This window comes from Leishmania major, chromosome 35 (genome assembly GCF_000002725.2).
Source record: "Leishmania major strain Friedlin complete genome, chromosome 35".
In the NCBI taxonomy this organism is placed as follows: Eukaryota; Euglenozoa; class Kinetoplastea; order Trypanosomatida; family Trypanosomatidae; genus Leishmania; species Leishmania major.
This window is the reverse complement of record NC_007284.2, coordinates 885536-906688: the sequence shown is the minus strand read 5'-3', so window position 1 is coordinate 906688 and position 21153 is coordinate 885536. Positions and strand designations below refer to the sequence as shown.

Genomic DNA, 21153 nt, shown 5'->3' with positions numbered 1-21153 from the left:
TGCTATAATGAAGAGTGAAGACTCGCTGTAGGTGCAGACTAGACGTGTATGCGTGGCTTTGTACCGGTGCGCGTGTGATCCAGCGCTGTTCAGGTGCAACCCTCTCAACCAAAAGCAAACCAAGGCTGCAGCTTCTCTCGAATTTCCGTCAACGGCGGAGAGAGGGACGCGCCTACTCCACGGTGAACAGAAGCCGGCACCGCTACTCAAACGAATCGGCTCTCCCAAAAGGGACGCGAAGAACAAAAAGCACTGTGAGGGTCACAGACACACAGACACACACACACAGACAGACAGACAGACAGACACAGACGCGCACGCGGACATATACCCAAACGTAGGCAAATGTGCGCACAGCGCCGTGAAAGAGACAGAGGTGCAGAGAGAGAGAGAGAGAGAATGGCAGACGCAGTGCGAAAAGACCAGGACCGGAGCGATGGCGGCGACTACTGAGGGCAGCAGCAACGTAGGGGGAGAGCATAGGCTTTTGAGAGCAAGAAAAGCACCACGGGCGGTGATGCGGAAGCGGGACCGTGCACAGAGACCACCCCGGGTGGACGCGCCCGCACTGTAGAAGAAACCCTTTGCCAGTGAAGCTCCCCTTCCCCCTACAACGCGTTTCCATGTCTCTAGCTCTTGAAATCTTCGAGTGCCGAGTACAGAGAGGGGTAGGAGGAGGGGAGGGGAGGGAAGGGGAGAGAACAGTCTGTTGCGTGCCTGCATGCACCCCAGACCCTGTCGACCACTCCCGGTACGCGAGAGAACCAGACGTGAAGAGAGAAGCATTCATGAAACAACAGAGTGGGTAGTTGAGTAGTCCCCTCCTCCTCCCCCTTCTCTTTCTCTCTCTGTCATCCCTCGTTTCCACGGAAGGGAAAACACGCCTTAGGGGCTTGTTGGCTGTATGCGTGTATGTCTGTGTGTGCGTGTGTATTTTCATTTTTTTTTTTCGTTCGTTCTTAGACCTCCAGAACAGAGAGGCGAAGAAACAGAAACAAAAAATTCATCAACAACCGACGAAAACAAAAAAAACGAAGATTACATACACGCAAGCGGTGTAACGAACATATACCAAAGAAGGAGAAGGAGGAAGAGAGGAGAGGAGAACGAAGAGATCAATGCAAAAGACAAAAGGCGTACAAGAAAACAAAAAAAAAGAGCAAAGAAAAGAAAGGAAGCCAAGAAGAAACGAAGGTGGGTGACGGGCAGGAAAGGAGTCGCAAGGAGGGAAGGAGGGGCGGAGACCAAGGTGGGAGCGGTGAATACGCGGTAAGCAAAGCAGAAAGAGGCATGACGGAAAGAAGAGGTTGGGGGATAAATCTTGGAACACGACGAGGCACGCGAAACGAATAAAATGAGGTGAGAGAAGACGAGGGCGGGGAAGGTGACTTACGCACGGATGATCTCCAGGATGCTATCATGCCGGCATTCATGACATACAAGCGGCGCAATCCAAGCTCCTATCACCTATCCACCTACCCCTAAAGCGCATCTCCTCCTACGTGTCTGCCCTCCTTTCCAGTTCCTCAGCGCCGCCCTCTCCGCACGTCTAACTGCACGCTACCCCAGTACGCCTACATTCGTCTTCTCCTTGGCCATCTTCCTGTTTCTATGAAATCAAGCAGCTTGGCTGTCGGACTCACTTGGACGGGTACTGCGCAGCCTTCTGCTGCTCGAGCAGCTCGGCGAACTTCTGCTTGAAGTGCTCCGAGTGCTCGTGCATCTTCTTGTTGAACTTCTCTGTGTGCTCCTTGATCATGCGCTCGAACTTCTCGTAGTGCTCCTTCATCTCGGGCGACAGCGTCGACTCATCCGGCTTGTCCGCAAAGAACTTGGCGTTCTGTTCCTGCATCTTCCTGTTGAACTCCTCATCCAGGCGGTCCAGCTTCGCCGAGAACTCCTCGTACGTGGTGGCCATGGTTTACACGGGGAGGGAGTGAAAGGAAAAGTCGAGCGCGTGAAAGGAGAGGGTGATTTGTTGGTTTGAGTGAAATGAATAGGCGGCGAAAATGAGAGCGGGAGAATACTTGAAACTGCACACGCGCGCCGATGTGCGTGATGCGGTGGTTGTGAAAGGAGAATGCGTTGTGAGCAGAGAGCAAGAAATGAAGCGGTTTTGTGTTTGTGCGGGTTGCATTGTAGTGCGCGCGTCGGGAGCACAGGCACATGCACAGCCGCGCGTATTGACAAGCAGTTTGGCAAACACGAGCGGGGGCAGCCGCAGCACACAAGGAAGCGAAGTATAAGGAGTGGAGAAAATGAGCAGAGAGACGCACACGCAGAAGTCGAAGGATTACAGCGGGTGAAGAGTGCGAAAGACGAGGTGCAAGGAAGCGCTCCACAAGGACAAGGAGTGAGAGCGACAGCGAAGGGTGCAGCGCGCCGCTTGGCCGAGGAGCGGCAGTAACGCAAAAAGAAGGTATCCTGCCACAGCGTTGGCGATACCCTTTCTGCACACTTGTTCCCACCTCGCACCCCACACTCATCTCGGCGGCGAGTCAGGAGAAGGACGATGAAAACGGAGGGGGTGGGGTCACGATAAGCGAGCGCACCAAGAGCTGTATGGGCGGGGGAGAAAAAGGGCGCCGCGTCAATGCTTGTGCAGCACCGCGAACGAACAGGAAAAAAAAGCAGCTGGGCCTTTCTTTCTCGTCGCCTCGCTGGGACCTCACAAGCCATGCTCCCTTGCCTCGCGTGACCGTATGAGCTGGCGGCATCCCTGTCTCCATCACGAGAGGGCGAAAGAGCGAACCACCCTCACACATGCATAACCCTGCACTCCCGCTGCTCGTTGATCATGCCATTCCAGCGCCTCCTTCAGCCACCCCCCGAGTGCGGCTAAACGGCACTCACTAATGATCTCTTAGTGATCCGTATCACTTGCTTCATTCGTGCTCTTCTTTTTCCTTACTGGTTGGTCACAAAAATACATGGTGGCGAGTAGGCGTCGAGTCATTACGCTTGCGCTGCACAGTTCAGCGTGCCACGTTCTGCACACACAGGTGCACCAGAACAGCAGCGCACGGAATGTTCACGAGCACGCACGCGCACTGAAAACGAACACACGAAAAAACTCTCCTCTCCTCCGTCTAAAGCTTTTTTCTTTAAGTGGTGGATTTTGCCCTCCCCCTTTCATCACTGTATACATAAGTGCACTGATGGTGTGTGTGTGTGTTTAGCCTGGTGAGCCCACTTGACAGCCTTGAAGGGCCACCTCTCGCGACAAGCGTACGCCTACATAGAAACGACCGCGTACAGAGGCATGCGCACGCGTGTCCGTCACCAGTGGGCACGCATTTCACCTCCGCTTTCTCTCTAAACCTCCCTGCAAAACAAGCTGACGTGCAGCTGGGGAACAAGGAAGATGTTGATACGAGGGCAGAAACAGCAAGCGAGACAGGGGCGATAACAAGGCTGCCTCTGTGCATGTATCGGACAGGTGACTCAACACACAATGCAGCACGAGAAGAGAGGGAGAAAGGAAGGAAAAGAAAACCGCGAACAAGTAAATATGTGTGGCCGATGGGCATCTTCGTATACACAAGACACCGAATCTCACCCTACAGTGATTTCCCCCTCGCTGTCTTACTTGGACGGGTACTGCGCAGCCTTCTGCTGCTCGAGCAGCTCAGCGAACTTCTGCTTGAAGTGCTCCGAGTGCTCGTGCATCTTCTTGTTGAACTTCTCTGTGTGCTCCTTGATCATGCGCTCGAACTTCTCGTAGTGCTCCTTCATCTCGGGCGACAGCGTCGACTCATCCGGCTTGTCCGCAAAGAACTTGGCGTTCTGTTCCTGCATCTTCCTGTTGAACTCCTCATCCAGGCGGTCCAGCTTCGCCGAGAACTCCTCGTACGTGGTGGCCATGGTTTACACGGGGAGGGGGTGAAAGGAAAAGTCGAGCGCGTGAAAGGAGAGGGTGATGTACGCACCTTGAGCGAGAATTGGAGGGCAAACAGAAAACGTGGAAGGAAGAAAAAGTAGTAGACGTGTGGGCTTTGGTTAGTAGCGTTGGTTCAAAGGTCTTCTTGGTCGGTGCCCGTCGGTTGGCGAGTAAGAGATCGGTATTGTGTTCGGGAACGGCCAGCGAGGATCGCGTTCAGGACATCAGCACACACAGACAACGTTGTTGCGTGTACGGGTATGTAAAGGGGGCGGGGGCCAGATGGAAAGACAAATGGAGCATAGAGAGAAGTGCCACGGTCGGCTTATGCGGAAGCGGAGATGCATTGACGCGGAGCATCTGCGAATGAAAGCGAGGAGAGCGCGCACGTCTACAATGTCGCACATACACCTGCATCACGGAAAGGGAAGAGCGCTGGGTGACGGGTAGTGTGGCGGAGGCTCTGTTCAACGGCCACGTGCGCCGCTAGGGAGTGGTTGAGAGAAAACTCACAGTCCGCTCTTCCAACGTCCTACTTTCACGGTGTGCGAGCAGCGACCAAAGAAAGGAAGTAAAGTTTCCCTACCGGCACAGGCGCACTTGCGGAGATCCATGAAGGTAGACTCCTGTAAGGTGCTTCGCACGCCTCTCGCTGAATCCGTATGGCATACGCACACATGCACAGAGTGGGAAAGCGTGTGTGTGTGTGTGTGTGTGTGTGTGTGTGTACGTGGCTGCATGCGACTGAGCCGACGGGACGCTGTTGCTCAACTTTCCGATGCCCCCTTCCTCTCCTCAGCAAAGCAGAGCCGGTCACTCCTTGGGCGCTTCCCATCTTTTTACGGATTCGCTGTTGTGTAAACTTTTCTCATTATCATCGACTTACGGAAGAGTGGAATAAAATCAAAGAAAGGGCTAGAGGAACAGGAAAAAAAAATAATAAACAAAGGAAAAAGAGCGCACTGACAACTCAGTCAAACAAAACAATAAAAAAGAAAACGAGGAGGAGACACGCGCAGCTTCACGGACATACACACGACAAGACAGAGAGTGATGCAAGAGAGACCTGAGAGGCACAAAAGAGAGATAAGGAGAGGAAGAGAGGCGGAATGGCATACGGCAAAGCGCAAACCACAAAACACAACCAAAACCAAAAAATGGATGATCCTACACCCGTGCGAACGCAAACATACTCGCACAAATGCAGCCACACAGCGGCAGAAAGAGAGAGACAAGCCGAGGCAAACATCTGGAAAAAATGCGAGCGAGGCTCCCACATGTAGGATAAGAAGAGCGCCCTTGCGCTGATTCGGATTTCTCTGGGCGCACGTGTCTTCCCGACGATGGTCAGTTTCGCCAGTCCCGGTGGTACACCTGCCTTTCCACATCCTTGTTCGCTACTGCTGCAACGCGCGAAAAGAGAACAGAAGCCACACAACCAGTTGTCGGGAGTTCGCGCCATCCTCATAACTCCCTCTCCTTCTCCCTCCTCTCGTGAAACCATCCGTGCATCATTATCTTCTCCGCCCACTCTCGCGCCTCCTCCTGCACACAAACAGGAACAGGAACTTTTCTTCCGGTTAATGCTCTCCTTCCGTCACGGTTACGTTCCTTTTTTCTTTCCCGCTTTTCTTCTTCGAACGTTCAGTCCTTTTTCATCGATTTGTTGTTGTGCATGTGTGTGTGTGTGTGTGTGTGTGTGTGTGTGCATGTGTGTGCATGTGTGTGTGTGTGTGTATGGGTGTGCTTGGACTTTCACTTTTCTAGTGGTCTCTTTCTCGTTTTCTTTCCGCTCCGGAAACCCCGACATACACCCACACGCGCACAAAAACATAGATACACGTACACAGAGAGAGAGCCGCGCGCAAAGACGCTCAAGACCAAAAAGAAAACACACACACACACACACACACATATATATATATATATATATACGTGCGAACTCGGAGAAGGAAGCAGAGACAGAGACAGAGACAGAGAGAAACGGAGAGCTCGTAGCATATGGACAGTCGAAGAAAAAGGAGAAAAACAACAAACAAACCAAAAAGAGAGAGCGCGCTGATACCCTCTTCCTCTCTCTTTGTTTTTCCTTGCGCATGTCTACATCGCCCTGTCTGTCTCTCTCCATCCTTCGCGTCATTCTCTCCTCCTTCCATTGCCAAACTCTCGCGGTACGTGTTTCCTCCCCGTGTATCCTTTTCTGTTTCCTACACTTCTCCCCTCTCCCACCCTCCCCCTCTGGGACTGTTCGAGGCCAACTTTTGGTCCTCTCTCTCTTCCTATTCTTTTTCACAGAGGTGGAGACCAAACACAACCTCTTATCAATCTCTGCCATCAACCAAAGAAAAAAAGGGAGGGGATGGAAAAAGAAATGATATATATATATATATATATATAGTTCTCCTTTCGTGCTGCTGTGTACTTTGTCATTCCACACAGTTGAGTTGTGCCCTCGCGGGGGAGAAGGGGCTGGCTGAGGCACACACATACACACAAGCACGCAGGCACACCAGACAGGCAGGCAGGCCGCGGGGGTCCCTTTAGTTGACCACCCCACGGCTGAAACAAAAGAGAAACAAAGGCATGATCGTCCTTTCAAATTTCGTGTTGACTTCGAAAAATAGCAGAAATTCTCAGCAACAATGATCCATATTTTGTCTTTCCATTTTCCCTTTCCTGTTCGGCACACGCTCCCACACAGAAAGTTCCTTCACTCGCTCGTCCTCGTCGACTTCCTCTCCTCCTTCTTGTGCACTCTCTTGGAGGTGGTCTCTCAACTTCTCCAGATACCATTGGCTTTCCCTCTTCCCTCATATCTCTTGTTGCCCTGCAGTCCGTCCCGGCTGCTACACTGTATCGGCTGCGGCACCACCACTGCTGCCCTCATCACAGCAGATATGTGCGTCGCCGTTGCCGAGAACCGCTTCGCCGTCTCGGCCAGTTTTGGTATTGGCCTCGTGAACCGCTGCAAGGAGCGCGCGTATGCGTGCGCCTGCATCCTGCCGCCTCACCTCTTGCGCACAGCTACTGCACTCCGCACAAAACGATTCAAGTGCGAAATACGGAAGCGAAAGAAGTGTGGCGACGCGTGGCAGCATGCGGTAGAAGGTGCGTCCTGCAATGAGATCGGCGGTGCACTTCTTCGACGCCCCACATGCGTCGCGAATTCCTTCCACTCTGCGCGCAACGACGTGCAAAAACACCTGCACACAGCAGATAGAAGAGAACAAAAGCAAAAAAGAAACAGAAGACACGCGAGCGTGGGGCGGAGATGAAGGAGAGACCGGGGGGAAACACGGGTAAGACTGTACACGGTTATAAGTAGAAACGATACAAAGCGATACAATGCGCACGCACAGCCCCCCCCCCCACACACACACACGGTTACATGGCACCAAGCATACATATATATAGATATATATATATACATAACGGCGATGGAGAAAGAGCACGCTCGCCATCGAAACAAACAAAAGAGGAAGAGGAGGGACGAAGTGACGCACCAAAGATGAGAGATGCGAGTGAAAGAAAGGGAGAGGAAGGCGAGAAAATTATAGAGAGAACCAAAATCACAGAACAGCGAAAGAAAAAAATGAGGAGCGTACAACACAAGGAAGGAAGGGAGGCGCAATGAGGGTGGGCAAAGGAGGGTGGGCAAGGCTCGGTGTACCGACTGTTACTTTCGTCTTGTCTGTTTCGTTGAGTGCGCTCCCCCATGTGTGTGTGTGTGTGTGCATCTTGGCGGATGTGTTCGAGCGGTGTTTCTCTCCATCTCTCCCCTTCCCTCTCCCTCTCTCCCTCCCCCATTGCATTCTCAGTTTTCTTTTTTCGTTGCCTTTTCTCTGTATGTCTCGGTGGGCGCATACGCTTGTGTGAGCGCAGCGCGTGTGGCGTCGCACGATCAGCAGAGAACAAAAAAAGGGGGGCGGAAAAAAAAAAACATCGACAGAACAGAGACACCGACAGAGATGCAGAATGGGGAAGCGAAAAGATGAAACAATAAACACACAAAACAAGCGAGAAAGGTCAAAAAAAAAGAGCTTGAAAAAAATTGATGATAAGAGGGAAAGGGAGTACGATAGTGCATGTTGGGTTTGTTGGTTGGTTGTTTGTGACGACAACAAGACAGATGAAAGGAGCGCTGCCGCTTGACACACGCATCCACGCGCGCACATACACCCAAATATCATCTACACAAAGACGCAGCACACAAGCACAGGCACACAAACGTACACACACACACACATGCATACAAGCACAGATACAAGCACAGACACAAGCATGTGATGGGGAGAGAAAACGACGAGAAAAAAAAGGCTTCGAGGAAGACAAGAAGTGACAGATACAATGGTGGAAGGCCAGAAATTTTCGCGGTGGTGCACTCACACAGGTAGGGCGAAGGCTTCCGTGTTTGCAGTGTCTCTTTCAAAGGTCAAACTGCGCAGGCAGATGGATAGCAGAGGATGCACACGCAGAGCTCAGAAATGGGGCGACGACAAAAAAGAGCGACCGTAAGAATCTGGGACCCGATATCTTCCGCCGCAACCTTCGACACAAACACTAAAAGGGGCGACGAAAAAAAAAAAGAAAAGAGCCAGGAAGGGAGCACGGCGTGATACGCAAGGGTGCTCCTCACACACCTACATGTACGGGCAAAGAGAGAGAGAGAGGGAGATATATGGAGAGACAATCGGAGGGAGAGAGACGGTAAAGTGGCAAAAAACTACGAAGCACAAAAAACGGCGGAGGAGTAGGCTGACACCGAGAGACACGGAGAGAAAGAGAACCACAACAAGACAAAAAAAAGAACACAAACAAGAAGCCTGAGCGCCCTTCACCTGCTTCAAACTACAACAACACAAACTAAAAAGGTGCACATTATAAGACCCTTGAAAAGACTAACCTATCTCTTCCATTCTTCCCTCCTTTCTCTCGCTTCTCTTTTCTTCCGGTTGGTGTTCTTTTTTGATTTGCTGATTTCACTGGCAATCACGCGAGCGTGCACAGACTGACAATCAAGAAACACAAGATAGAAATATATAAAAGGCTAAAATGAGGCGAAGACGACACATACAGACACACGCGCACAAACAGCAGACACACGAGCATGTATGCGCACACGCGCAAATGCAGACATGCATGTACACCACAACGCCTATTTCGACTACAAGAAAACAAAAAACATACAGGAAAAAACCGTACAAGAGGGAAGAAGGTGGCCGATCCGACGCTGCAGGAGAGAGGGACACACACACACACACACACGCATACATGAAAGACTAGTAGATCGATGTGCCGAGACGGAGCGAGGAGAAAGGAGAGACTACGTGTATTCTGTTCGCTGAGCGACATAGAGAGGTGAACAGAAGGACGTGAAAAAAAAGGACACAGCAACCTGGAAGGGAATATATATATATATATATATATATTGTGCTTCACGCACGACTTCTTTTTCCTTTGTTGTCCGTACCAACGCCCAACATCCCCCTTGGGTCGGTTTGGGTTGGTTTGCTGTTTTCTTTCTTTCGCACCCGTGCCCCCGCCCCGTTTCCTTTTTCCTATTTGGGAAAAGAGAAAAATGTTAAAAACGAACAAAACAGAGGGAGGGATGAGGAAGCAACAGAAGTAAACACAAGGTCAATATGGCGTGATGCACGCATCTCTCGTGTTCACATCTTTTTCCACATTGTTTCTGTTCTTGTTGCGGGCGTTCTTTGTACACGAGTGTACGCCACACATGGTCCTCCGCCTCCCCGCCCCCACTCCTCTGAAGTGAGTCCCACCCACCCTTCCTGACTCTGAGTCTCCTGGTACGTGCTTTTTATTTCTTGTGATTTCCTTTTGGGCCTCGCCCCTCCTTTCCGCATTCGCCTGTGCGGGTTTTTTGTGGAACGTGCGCAGACACGAAAACCCCGCACAGGCGAATGCGGAAAGGAGGGGCGAGGCCCAAAAGGAAATCACAAGAAGGCAGCATACAGAAGGTGGGAAACGGAAACAACGGAAGATTGTGGTGCGTTGGGGTGGTGAGAAGGGTGTAAAACGGGGTGAGGGTCTGCACATATACACACACATGCGAAGGGATCAATAAAGCAACGATGAGTGCGTGCCGGTGCAGCACGGCCCGCTTCCACAGGTGCCAACAAGCACAGGAAAAGAGAGAAACAGCTGTCCATGGAGAGGAATGGAGTGATGGCAGACGGTGCGACACAATTTACGGCACCGCAAGGCTGAGGAACGCCAGCGCGCATCCACAGAGGTCCTCCCTCCACGCACGCACACACACGCCGATGTCGTCTCGTTTGCTGGCCTATCGTGGTGGGTCACCTCGACGTCCCTCTTTCCCTTCCGTTCTTGTCTGCAGGCATTGCACGCGTTTCCTCACCACGAGTCTCTGCCGGCACCCCTTGGCTCCATCATCATTTGTGAAGCACTAGTTCGTTGCTTTCCAGCGACTCGGCTTCCTTATTGCTGCGCCCCTTTCTGCGTTACCAGAAGCCACGTCATGAAGAAAAGGAGTCGGAAGAGGAGGATGTCCACGGTTGTCCTCGTCCTCCGCAGAGGCCCGTGCGTTTGTGTGAGTGTGTGTGTGTGTGTGTGTGTGTGTGTGTGTGTGTGTGTGTGTGTGTGTGTGAAAGCGCGCGTAACTACAATGTCTTGTTGTCGAGGCGCACGTTCATGGCGCGGTTCGCCATCTCGATGCCGTCAAACTCGGCAATTGCAATCTGCGCTTCATCCTCAGACTTCATGACAACGATGCCCATGCCGCGGCTCTTGCCGTTGCGGCCCAGGATGATCTCAGCCCGCTCGACCAGGCCCACCTGCTGAAACGTCTCACGGAGAGCGCTGTTCGTGCAATCGAAGGGGAGGTTCGAGACAAAGAGCTTACGGCCCACCTCTGGCACCTGCTGGCTGCGCGGCTTAGGAAGCGGCTCCGTGCCATTCATCTCAGTCGACTCCGCAGCACCGACCTGGTACGGCGCGCCACGGCCGTAGGCGCTACCCGCCATGTTGTGGCGGTTGTACCCAGCCGCAGCACCGGAAGCAGCTGCGCCCTGGTAGTAGCCGCCAGCCGTGTACTGGCCGCGGCTCTGGGGAGCGGTGTTGCCGTAGGCGGGCATCATGTCCCGCTGCACCAGCGGAGGGCGCGGGCCGTCGTCGAACCTGCGCACGATCAGCCGGCGGCCCTCGAAGTCGGTCTCGTTAAACATGCGGATCGCATTTTCGGCGCCTTCCACGGTCATCATCGTGACCAGCGCCGAGCCTTTCGGGCGGCCGGTGCGGTCGGCGATGAGATCCGTGTAGCGCACCTTGCCGGCGTTACGGAAGTAGTCCTTCACGTGCTGCCACGGGGTCTGGAAGGGGAGGTTGCCAACGAAGAGGATCGTGCCCTGGTTTCGGCGGAAGTTATCGGTGTCGCCGCCGTTTTGGATTTCGTCGTTCGACCCGTGCGAGTGGCGCTCCTCCATCATTTTTCTCGAGGTTAAAAAATGAGTTTTTCTTTGTGGTTGTTTTTCTTTTGTTCGGAAAACGCACAAGGAGAGCGCAGACAAGATATGCGGCACTGCACGTAAGGAGAGCACGATGACACAAGCACACAGAGAAGACACGCAGAATGACAGAAAGAAAGCACGAAATCGAGCGATCACAAGCAACAAACACACACACGCGCGACGTAAAAAAAAAAAATCGAAAACACGAAAAAAAGTAACACGCGTACACGGGAGCGAAAGAGAGACGGTGCAAGAGAGGACGGGCGGAAGCCCTGTCTTTTATGTGTGTGTGGTGTGTGAGGGAGTGAGTGGGTGTAGGTGTGGGTGTGTGTTGCCTTCTTTGTTTGTCTCGTTGTTCTTCTTTAGGCAGGGAGACAAAACCACATGAAAGAACGCATACACAGAGTAAAGACGAGGCCTGTTAAAGGAAAGAAACCGACAACAACAACAAAACAAAAAACGAAAGACAGGTGACAAGAGACAAATCGGCAGGAAAGAGCACGTACAACCAACTGCGTGTTGTTGTCGTTGAGTATGTAGCGTGAAAGTGAGAGTGAGAGAGACGTTCCACCCCCCACGCAGCAGGTGGTGGTAATATGGATGAAGCCCCGCAGACCAAAGAAGTGTAAGATGAAGAGAAATGGGGATGAGGGGGGAAGGTGAGGGGGGGCACAGCAGGTGAAAAGAAACCGTATGTGCAGCAGCGTGTGTATGCGCGCACGTTTTTTTTTTTGGCAAGCAACAATGAGAAATGAGAAGAGAGGAGAGGAGGAAGTGAAAGGGAGCAGTCATCATGTACACGCGCCCTCAAAGACACTTTGCCATTGCATGAGCATACTTTTGCTGTTGTTTTGCTCTTCTTCGTGATACCCTCACTACCGATGACGAGACGACGTGCGGCTCCTTCCACCGCAGCCAGCATCTCCCCCCTCCCCCCTCTTCATCGCCTTCGTTATTCTCCTATTTCGCCCTCGCACGCTCACCATTTTTCCTCCTCGTGGCCATTGGAGACCGTGGATGAAGGTGCTTCAGTTAGCCTTGCTGCAGGATACGCCCTGATTCATGGCTACCATCTCCGTTTTGGCCTCTCAACTCACCACACATGAAGGAAGAAGCGATGTGAAAAACAGCACATCAGAGAGGAAGGGCGAAAAGGGAGGAGAGGGTAGCGGTGCTGCTGTACCCTGCCGCTTCAGTGTCACGGGGTCAGTGAACGAGCGGTAGGGGAAGAAGGGAGGAGGAGCCTCTGCCGATCCTTCGCCAGCTGATCATCCCCCTGGGGCGATCGAGCCCTCGGCGATGATACTCTTGCGCGATTGATTTTGCTTTCTCAAAAGAACGAAGTGAAAAGGATAAACAAGTGGCATGCAGAAGCAGATGCTGCAGCGTATGCACCCACGCAAGGGAAGAAAACTCACAAGACTACCCCTTAATTGGGGACCTTCAACTTTCCCTCCCGTACCTTCGCCTGGATGTCGAGCGGGCTCTCGCCATCGACGGTGCAGCCGATGGACACGGCCGTGCCGAGCACCTCCATCACGACAGCCTTGAGATCGCTACCCATGGACTTGGGCTGCGACTCCTTGGCGATCTTGATGATCTCCGCGAACGGGATGTTGCCGCTATGCTTGATGTTCTTGACCTTCTTGCGATCGCGCGGCGGCTCCTTCAGCGCGCGGATGAGGCGAGACGCCACGGACGGCGTCACCACCACCGTCGCCACACGGTTCTTGACGCGCAGCTCGCAGGTGACCTTCAAACCCTTCCAGTCCTTGGTGCACTTGGCGATATCCTCACCGATCTTCTTGGCGTTGAGACCGAGAGGACCGACCTTCGGGGCCAGGGAGGCTGTCGCAGCCACCTCGCCACCGACGGCGCGCACCACCACGATGATCTCCTGGTTGGGGTCGAACTTCGGCGGCATGGAAAACTGTCTTCCTCAAACGAGGTGAAAGTGTGCACCTGCTCCACGTTTTCGTCATTTGTGTTGTTTATGGGTTTTGTTTGTTGTGTACGGCACATGAAGCACAAGGGAGGAGATAGAAGGTGGAGAGGTCGAGTCCGCGAACAAGACGAAGGAGGGAAAAGGAAGGGCGGCCGAGGAGCTGCAGTCCCCACTAAAACGTGACCACCTTCCACGAAGAGCTCTCCAGCGACGGGAGAGGAAGCAGAGGTGCAGGCACAACCTGCCAGTGGTGTGCCACAACCGTGTTCATCTCCACTAGTTTTCTTCTTCACGGCATATCATACGGCGCCGTTGGTGCCGCATCGCCCATATGTCTTTCTCTTATGTGAAACAGGCCCTGCTTGTTCTTCTGTCTGCAGGGTTCTCCTCCGCGAAGGAAATTCGCGTGCCTGCTCTTGTCCTTGCTCACGCTCAGGTTCTGTGCGGCGGCTGATGTCCGTGAGTGGCACACGCGCGTGCTCCTTGGCTCAACAAAGATCGCACACTTGGTGGGGACACAGAGAGAGAGAGGGAGGGAGGAGGAGCCGTCGAGGAAGGAACAGGCAGGCAAAGAGAAAAAGGAAGAACCATGCGCTGATTCATTAAGATCGGCAACAGAAGCATCCGCGATGGGGCCCTAGTTGACCTCACGTTGGTGCTAGGGCGGGTGCCGGCGCCCTCGGAAACGTAAAAGGGATCGTCTCTGCATTCCACGTGTGGGGATCCCGGTAAAGCCGAGACGCCACCTTGCTCACATCCCTCTCCTCTCTAGTTGACTTGATGTCACCCTCACCGTCCTCGTCGCTGCCGCTCGGCGCGTCTTTCTCGAGAAAACGCAGATTCGCGACCTCAAAGGCAATGGGAACCTTGGGCTCATAATTGGGGTAGATTTCTGCTGCGTCCTGCACTACGTAGCGCACGGCAAAACGGCTCTCCGTGTAACTGGAGGTGATAACGGTGGTGTATGCTGGCTCTGATGCGTTCTCGGGCCTCTTCTTTGCGCACAGCTTGGTGCTTGCTGAAGTGTTTACCAGGTTGGCGTGGTTGCTCAGAATCAAGTACATGTAGCGCTCCTCCGTAGCGTTGGTGGTGCCCTCGGCTGACCCCTCTCCGCGGCCCCCCTCCGACTCGAGCGCGTAGGCTACACGGCGAGCTATGGTGTCGAGCAGCCAGGCGAGTGTATCGTAGAGCAGGTCCCACGTGTAGGTAGCGAGCACCTCAGCCGGCGACGGGGTCGTGATGAGCGACTCTGCGGGCCGCTTCTGCAAGTGCTGACGGCTTAAACCCCATTTCTGGGGTGTCAACTGCTCGACGGCCAGCACATCCATGGAAAGACACTCCTCCTCCTCGCACGTGCCTCGCGGCTCCGCGGAATCGCTCCTGCCACTTTTCTGCGATAACTGCACACGGTGCAGATGCGCCGTCGCGCTGGGAAAGCATGCGAACAGCAAGTCCAGCTGAAGCATCTCCCGAGGGGACAGCATCTCGAGCAGCCAGCGGCACGGGGTCGCCGTCTCCGTTAGTGACGCAACGACACACTCAGAGTCAACGGTAGATGGTGACGCTGCCAACGACGGCGAACGAGCGTGGGGCGCGACCGCGGAAGTGACATTGAGGTGCTCCATCTTCGCCATGATCACCACCGGTGAGACTCTTTGAAGAGGATCGGTGCCATGTGCCGTCGAGACAGCGGCGGCAACAGGCGCTGCAACGCGAAATACAAGAGGAAGAACGGTTTCAGAGGCAGGCTCCTGCTGCTCCAATAAGTTTTCGACAGATGCGTTGATGGGATTGCCACCAGCCCCACCCGTCATTGACTGCGCAGTTGCCTGTCTTGTTTTGATGTCTCGCGGCATGGCAGTACTGCGCGAGAGGTGAACTGTGGCGGCAGCAAGAGGGACCGTTTCTGCCGCCGTGGGGGTACTTGGGAGATGTCGGGCCTCGCTGGACGTGGCCGCTTCGCCCCTCGACCCTTTGCGGTTAGCGGCCTGGCAGAGCAGATACTCCGCGGCGGCCAGCTGAATGCTTTGTCGGCTCTCCGTCACATTGGGCACCGCAGCGCCAACCGCCACGTGCGCGTGGTACACCCCACGCTCGGACGTGGTGCTGTCGGTGTGGCGCGAGTCAGGCTTGCGTCTCACATGAACACAGATAGGAATCCGGAAGGACGTGCGGGGCTCCTCGGTGTCGACGTGCGCAACGAACAGCTTGAGCATCGCCTCAAACGTCATGGTGAGCGACACAGACGCGACAACGGCGGTGCTACCTTCATCGTCGACACCGGCTTCTCCATCCTTACCTTGATACTTCGACGCTTGCCAGCCGAGGCGTGGGAGGAGGTGGTGGGCGACGTACGTGTGTAGTGCTGACGTGGACAGCGGCGTCAGGCTCGCAGCAGCAGCAGTCACATCAGTAGACAGGTGGGAAGAAAAGGCAGGAACCGCAGAGGACGTTGACCTCTCGCTGTCGCCGTCGTCGGACACTCTACCGCCATCCCTTGTGTCTGGCTGATCACCGTCGTCGTCTTGTCTGTGCTGGGGCAGAGAAGCTAGCAACAGGGTCGCCGATGCGGGCACCAGCGGAACCGCAGACGGGTGCGCTGCTGCAGCTGCCGAGGAAGAAGCCTTGGCGGTGCCGTCTGACTCCGAGTGGCGGTTGTGCGGGCGACCTCCAGCGGCAGCACCTGAGGGCGCTGCGAAGCTGCGAACCTGCGGATTCGGGAAAGGGGCGGCGACGCCATTCTGCTGGGAGTTGTACAGTTTAATCAGATGCCACTGAAGGACGCGTAGACTCGGAAAACGTCGCTGAAACACCTGCAGCGGTGTCGCCCCGTGTGGCACGCCTTGCTGCAGATCACCGGAGGGACTGTGCGCGACGTCTCTGCTGCGTGCATCCTCTTCGGCAGCGCCTGACGCCGCTGAAGAACTCGCCGCCGGAGCGCTACCCGGCAGCAGCAGCCCCTTGCTCTCTTTCGCCTTGGCGTCGTTGAGGAAGGAGACGAGCTGCTCCTGCATCTGGTGCAGGCGACGGTACTGCGCAAAGCTAGTCAGCGCTCTGCCCAGGCACGCGTACGTTGTTGTGTGATGGCCGGACGAGAGTCGAACCACGCGGCACAACGCCTCTCGCCGCAGCGCTTCGAGAAACAGCCGTTGCTCCTGCTGTACCACCTTCAAAACCTCCGCAGAGTTCGGCGGAGCTGACGGGGAGAGCTGGTGTCGAAGCCACTCGAGCACAAACACGCGGTAGCGCCGATGCTGACCGGCTGTCAGGCATGAGTTGAACTCGTGAACTCTCTTCGCCCTTACTACGGCGGCTTCGGTGCCCTCCAACGATGATCCTGCTGGCGGCTGTGACGAGACGGCCATCTTGAACTCCTCCGCTTCCTGCGCAAGGAGGCGTCGGCAGTACGCCACATCCACGAGGCGGTACAGGTCCTGCTCACACCTTGCCGGTTCGTCGAAGAGCTGCGCAAGGTACTGCGCTGTGACAGCGTCCCCCGCCGCAGCGGACTGCGATTGTGGGGCGCTGCCGGCGAAGCGACCTCTATCGGTACCCTCTACGGCTGCACGGACGTCCTCCTCAGCGCTCACGATTTCCAGCACGGTGGACGATGCCGACGCGGACGGCTCATTCACGAGCGTAGAGCGGTGCCGCTTTCCGTAAGGGTTGCGGCCCTCGCGGAAGTACACGGCTGTGGACGCCTCCATGTCGTCCGTAGAGGTCGGCAGTGGATGACCGGGGGGAAGCAATGGAATGTTCACATGAGGGATTGTGAGTGTGGTCGAATTCGGCGGTGGGGACTCTGCGAGAGGCGCATCTCGCCCAGCCCCAGCCTGCGCCGTGGACGCCGGTGGAGGCATGGAAGGAAAGCAGGGAAGGCCTGGGAACTGGGCTGCTCTCGCGCGCAAGGGTGGAAGTTTCGAAAGAGAGCACGCACACGATGGGTAGTGGGTCGAGCCACAAGCACGTAGAGACACACGATGACGGCGGATAGCAGCGGCAACCCAAGGAAAAAAAAGAGAGAGGGTACCTCGTAAGTGCAGAAAAGGGCGGCGGCATCTGTATCGGGAGTGCATGTGTCGCTATATGTCAAGGCTCAGTGATATCCGCGGGAAGAGTTGCACGCATATGCACGCCTGCAGGAGAACGCGAATTGGCCAGTTGGCAGCCACACGTTGCGCTGGACAGCTCTCCCTCTCTTCCATCGCCAAAGGAGAGACGCACCACACATGATCAGGCAACGAGGTGGGCGGAGAAGCACCGCAACAGAGTGCAGTCCACATACATACACAGACGCACATGGCACTGCTGGGCTGCGACAGCGGTGACCCGTATCGCTCATTGCCAGCCAGTAGAGATGGGGTGCGGGTGGGCCACATACCTTCTTTGAATGCTTCGCCCTTAGTTTCAGGCGGTGGTCGTTCGTTTATCTTTCATAGAGCATCGGCAAGCCCGATGAATGGGTCGTCGCTCTCAGCAGCAGCGCGTTTCACGAATCGGGGTTTTTGCCCTCCCTCTGCTCCCTTGACAGCAGACTTTGGTGCCGTGATGGACGACGAGTACGCAACGCGGCAGCCCATGATAGGAGGCGCTGGGCGAGGCGATAACACGTCTCTGTCTATGCGAGTGCAAGCACACGCGCACAAACGCGTGCACACGTTGCCTTTGTCTCCCCTCGCCCATCACTCACTCCTCGATGGTTTTTTCGCCTTCGCTCTTGGACTCAGCGCCACATTCTTGCGCTCGCCACAATGGCAATCACAACTCACAGAGCCCAACAGCTGCCCCGGAAGTGCCTTCGCTCTTTCTCGATCGATATGTATTGCCAAGCCCATCTCATCCCAAAAACTTTAACACGACGAGAGTAGGTACAAGCGTCAGCACGGAAGAGTTGTCAAACAACGCCGCTGCCTCCTCACAGATTGCATGGGGGGAAGAAGGTTGTGCGGCTCATTGCGGGGCCGCTTCGTCTTGCTTCTTCGCGGCCATCTCATTCTCAGCCCTCAGCACCGGCGTGACTCGTGCCATCATCCACCTTTGATATTCTTCTATGCTTGTCGCACGCTGCGCGTGTGCCGAGACGCAGTTGACACCGCTCTCCGGGCCGTACTCCCCGCTGCAGAGGTAGTAGCCTCCCTGTACCATACCCGTGGCCTCCACCGCTGCCTTGAGAGTCGACTGCGCAGACTCGAACCATGTCTTGCCGAAGACCAGGGAAGGGTAGTAGAAGAAGTAGTCGAGCACCCACGGCGCAAAAATGTCACGGTAGAGGTAGGTGGTTATGATGCCAGGGTGAGTGCAGGCGACGAAAATCTTGAGTTGGTCCTGTCGGTCTGTCTCTGGGGTTGCAGTGACGTTCTGGGCAGAGTCTGCGGTGGTGCACTTCGCAGCGGGTTCGCGCAGCGCAGGCGTCCTCGCCGCAGTCTTCGGGATGAAGCGCATCGTCGCGACCTGCCGCGCCAGGAGTCGCGTGTTCCACATTACACAGAGCTTGGAAAGGCCATAGTAACCAACAAAATTGGCCCAGCTGTAGTCACGAATGTAGTACGGGCTACGCGCAGCTTTGCTCTCTTGCGTGTCACCACAGCCGCCTCCGGGAAGCACTTCGGAGGCCCGCTCATCGAGTCCGCGGATCATCTCGAGCGGGTTGTAGCGAGCTTGACGGCCAGGGCCGAGGAAGGTGTGGCAGCTCGATGCCACGTTCACGACGCGCGACGTGACCGATGTCCTCTCTGCCGTCTCGTCCAACAAAGGGAGCATCAGCTGGGTGAATAAATACGGGCCCACTGCATTCGCGGCGATCATGCACTCCATCGACCGCCATGCCCTGGACGATGCCGCGACGGATGCACTGCCTGTTTTCAGCTCCTCCACCTCACCGACAAAGTGCAGATGTCGATGCAGCGCGCCAGCCGCCATGATGAGGAGGCCCACCGGCAGGTGCGCCTTCATCGCCGCCAGCTCCTTCACATAGGCGCGGATAGACGCATCCGAGCGCAGGTCAACGGTGCCGAGCACCTTCACCGAGCCCTTGGCGTTGCACTTCTGCAAGTGACGCTCTATCGTCCTTTTGGAAAAAAGGAGTCGATCGGTGTTGCGCGCGGCGAGCACAACGGTCCACCCGTGCTCTGCGAGCTGCATTGCTGTGCTGTAGCCGACGCCGGAGGTGGCCCCAACGACGAGCGCTACGCGGCCCGTGAAGTCCACACCGGAGGGCCACTGGCACACCTTACCCTTGGCGGCCGTTCGACATGCGAAGATGCAGCTACAGATGAACACAAGCAGGTCGGCGGCATTCGGATTGCGAGCCCAGGCAATGTTCAAGAAGTAGAAGGCGCCATACACAAGTCCAAACAGCACCATCGAAGCCAATGCCGCCACCTCGGATGAGAAAAGATGGAGCATTTTGCACTTTCGCTTCGTGGCCCCTTCGGCGGTTCTTCGACAGATGCTTTAGGTGCGGATAGAAGCAGAGAGAGAGAGAGAGCGGTGTGGCTATACGTGCACCTAAGGGACAGCAGCGACCAACAACAACAACAAAAAAGGTTCAGAAGCCCGAGAAGAACGTCAAGGATACGAGATCGATGATGTCAATGGAGAAGCGCACTAACTGTGTACGCGCAGATATGCACGCATGCAGTGTAAGCGACACAGGCAAAAAAAAGACGGGGGTCAGAGTGTGGATATGTGCACGCGTATGCGGAAGATGCCGCTGTTGTCGCTGTGCCGATAAAGACGACCCGTCCACGATGTACTATACACTCATAAGTGAAGCAGAGAGAGAAGGAAGATGCGCAGAGGGAGAATGCAAAGGAGCGGAGAAAAAAGGAATGCAAAACAAGAGAAATGTGAGAGTGAGAAAGGAGGGATGTCTGGCGAGCGAGCTGCCACACTGAAAGTACGACTTTCACTTGCTTCTTTGCCCCTTGGCGTAGGTTTGTTCCTGCGCCAACACACATCCGCGCATAGGGAGGGAAAGTGTTCAAACAATACAGAAAAAAAAAGGATAGTTACTCTGCAGAAACCCAGAGAAGGGCTAGCGCGAAATTGAAGAACTTGCTTTGTATCCGTTTAGTGTTTACCTGGGCAAAGTTACCCTACGGCGGCGAAAGACGCGGTGTGATTGCGCACGCAGATGAGCAAAAACAAATGAGACAATGCCGTGCGTTATACCACATTCCCCACCTATATCCATTTCACGTCACAATGACACCCTGAGAACAGTGAAAAGAGCGCCAGTCTCACTGCCTTCATTCCGTTTATCTTTCTTTGTCGGTGGTGGTGACGGTCGTTTCGGTCGTTTCGCTGCTCTTGTTCTCTTTTTCGCTCATTCTTGTTCCTCCCCCCTCACTCGCTCGCCGCACGCGCAGAACCAGAAGAGGAAGGAAGGGCAAGAGAGAGAACATTATCCGGGAAGGTGAAGTCAGGTGGAAAAAGAAAAGCGAAACCTATATGATCAAGACGGGACGAAAAAGACAGCGGCGTCAAAAACCACAAGCGAGTGCGATGACTGATGGGGTGCAGAGGAAGGGTGCCGCAATTCAATCGAGCGCTCGTAGACGCCAGCGCGTCACTCACCTATCCCTGTCCCCAATACGATCGGGCAGCACCAACTTGAGTTGTCCTACACAGAAGCACCACTACAGAGGTGCACACCCACATATTCAGGGCCAGCCGCGGTTTCTTGGACGAAAAGAAGCAATCACATCCGAAGTAGTCGCAAGAGCGAAGAAACAGCTCTGAAAGGAGACACATACAATCAGAGTAACGGCACTGCAGGTGGCAACTCAAGAAGCCGTGCACGCGGAACGTGGATGTTGGCTTATGGCAGCACCGTT

General features: G+C 54.9%; 6 protein-coding genes across 6 annotated transcripts; all 6 read right to left on the bottom strand.

Moving 5' to 3' along the window:
• Window positions 1-1639: 1639 nt before the first annotated feature.
• On the bottom strand, window positions 1640-1918 carry KMPII-2 (kinetoplastid membrane protein-11; the record flags this gene model as incomplete). Its single annotated transcript, XM_003722568.1, has 1 exon — window positions 1640-1918. The coding sequence occupies one exon, from the start codon at window positions 1916-1918 to the stop codon at window positions 1640-1642; it is 279 nt and encodes a 92-aa protein (XP_003722616.1).
• Window positions 1919-3585: 1667 nt separating this feature from the next.
• On the bottom strand, window positions 3586-3864 carry KMPII-1 (kinetoplastid membrane protein-11; the record flags this gene model as incomplete). Its single annotated transcript, XM_003722567.1, has 1 exon — window positions 3586-3864. The coding sequence occupies one exon, from the start codon at window positions 3862-3864 to the stop codon at window positions 3586-3588; it is 279 nt and encodes a 92-aa protein (XP_003722615.1).
• A 6660-nt stretch (window positions 3865-10524) lies between these two features.
• On the bottom strand, window positions 10525-11349 carry LMJF_35_2200 (putative RNA-binding protein; the record flags this gene model as incomplete). The annotated part of the gene is made up of 1 exon (XM_003722566.1): window positions 10525-11349. One exon carries the CDS (start codon window positions 11347-11349, stop codon window positions 10525-10527), a length of 825 nt encoding a protein of 274 aa, XP_003722614.1.
• Window positions 11350-12799: 1450 nt separating this feature from the next.
• LMJF_35_2190 (putative 60S ribosomal protein L12) lies at window positions 12800-13294 on the bottom strand (the record flags this gene model as incomplete). Its single annotated transcript, XM_003722565.1, has 1 exon — window positions 12800-13294. The coding sequence occupies one exon, from the start codon at window positions 13292-13294 to the stop codon at window positions 12800-12802; it is 495 nt and encodes a 164-aa protein (XP_003722613.1).
• A 668-nt stretch (window positions 13295-13962) lies between these two features.
• Window positions 13963-17175, bottom strand: LMJF_35_2180 (conserved hypothetical protein; the record flags this gene model as incomplete). Its single annotated transcript, XM_003722564.1, has 1 exon — window positions 13963-17175. One exon carries the CDS (start codon window positions 17173-17175, stop codon window positions 13963-13965), a length of 3213 nt encoding a protein of 1070 aa, XP_003722612.1.
• A 1090-nt stretch (window positions 17176-18265) lies between these two features.
• Window positions 18266-19720, bottom strand: LMJF_35_2170 (conserved hypothetical protein; the record flags this gene model as incomplete). Its single annotated transcript, XM_003722563.1, has 1 exon — window positions 18266-19720. One exon carries the CDS (start codon window positions 19718-19720, stop codon window positions 18266-18268), a length of 1455 nt encoding a protein of 484 aa, XP_003722611.1.
• Between the last annotated feature and the right edge of the window lie 1433 nt (window positions 19721-21153).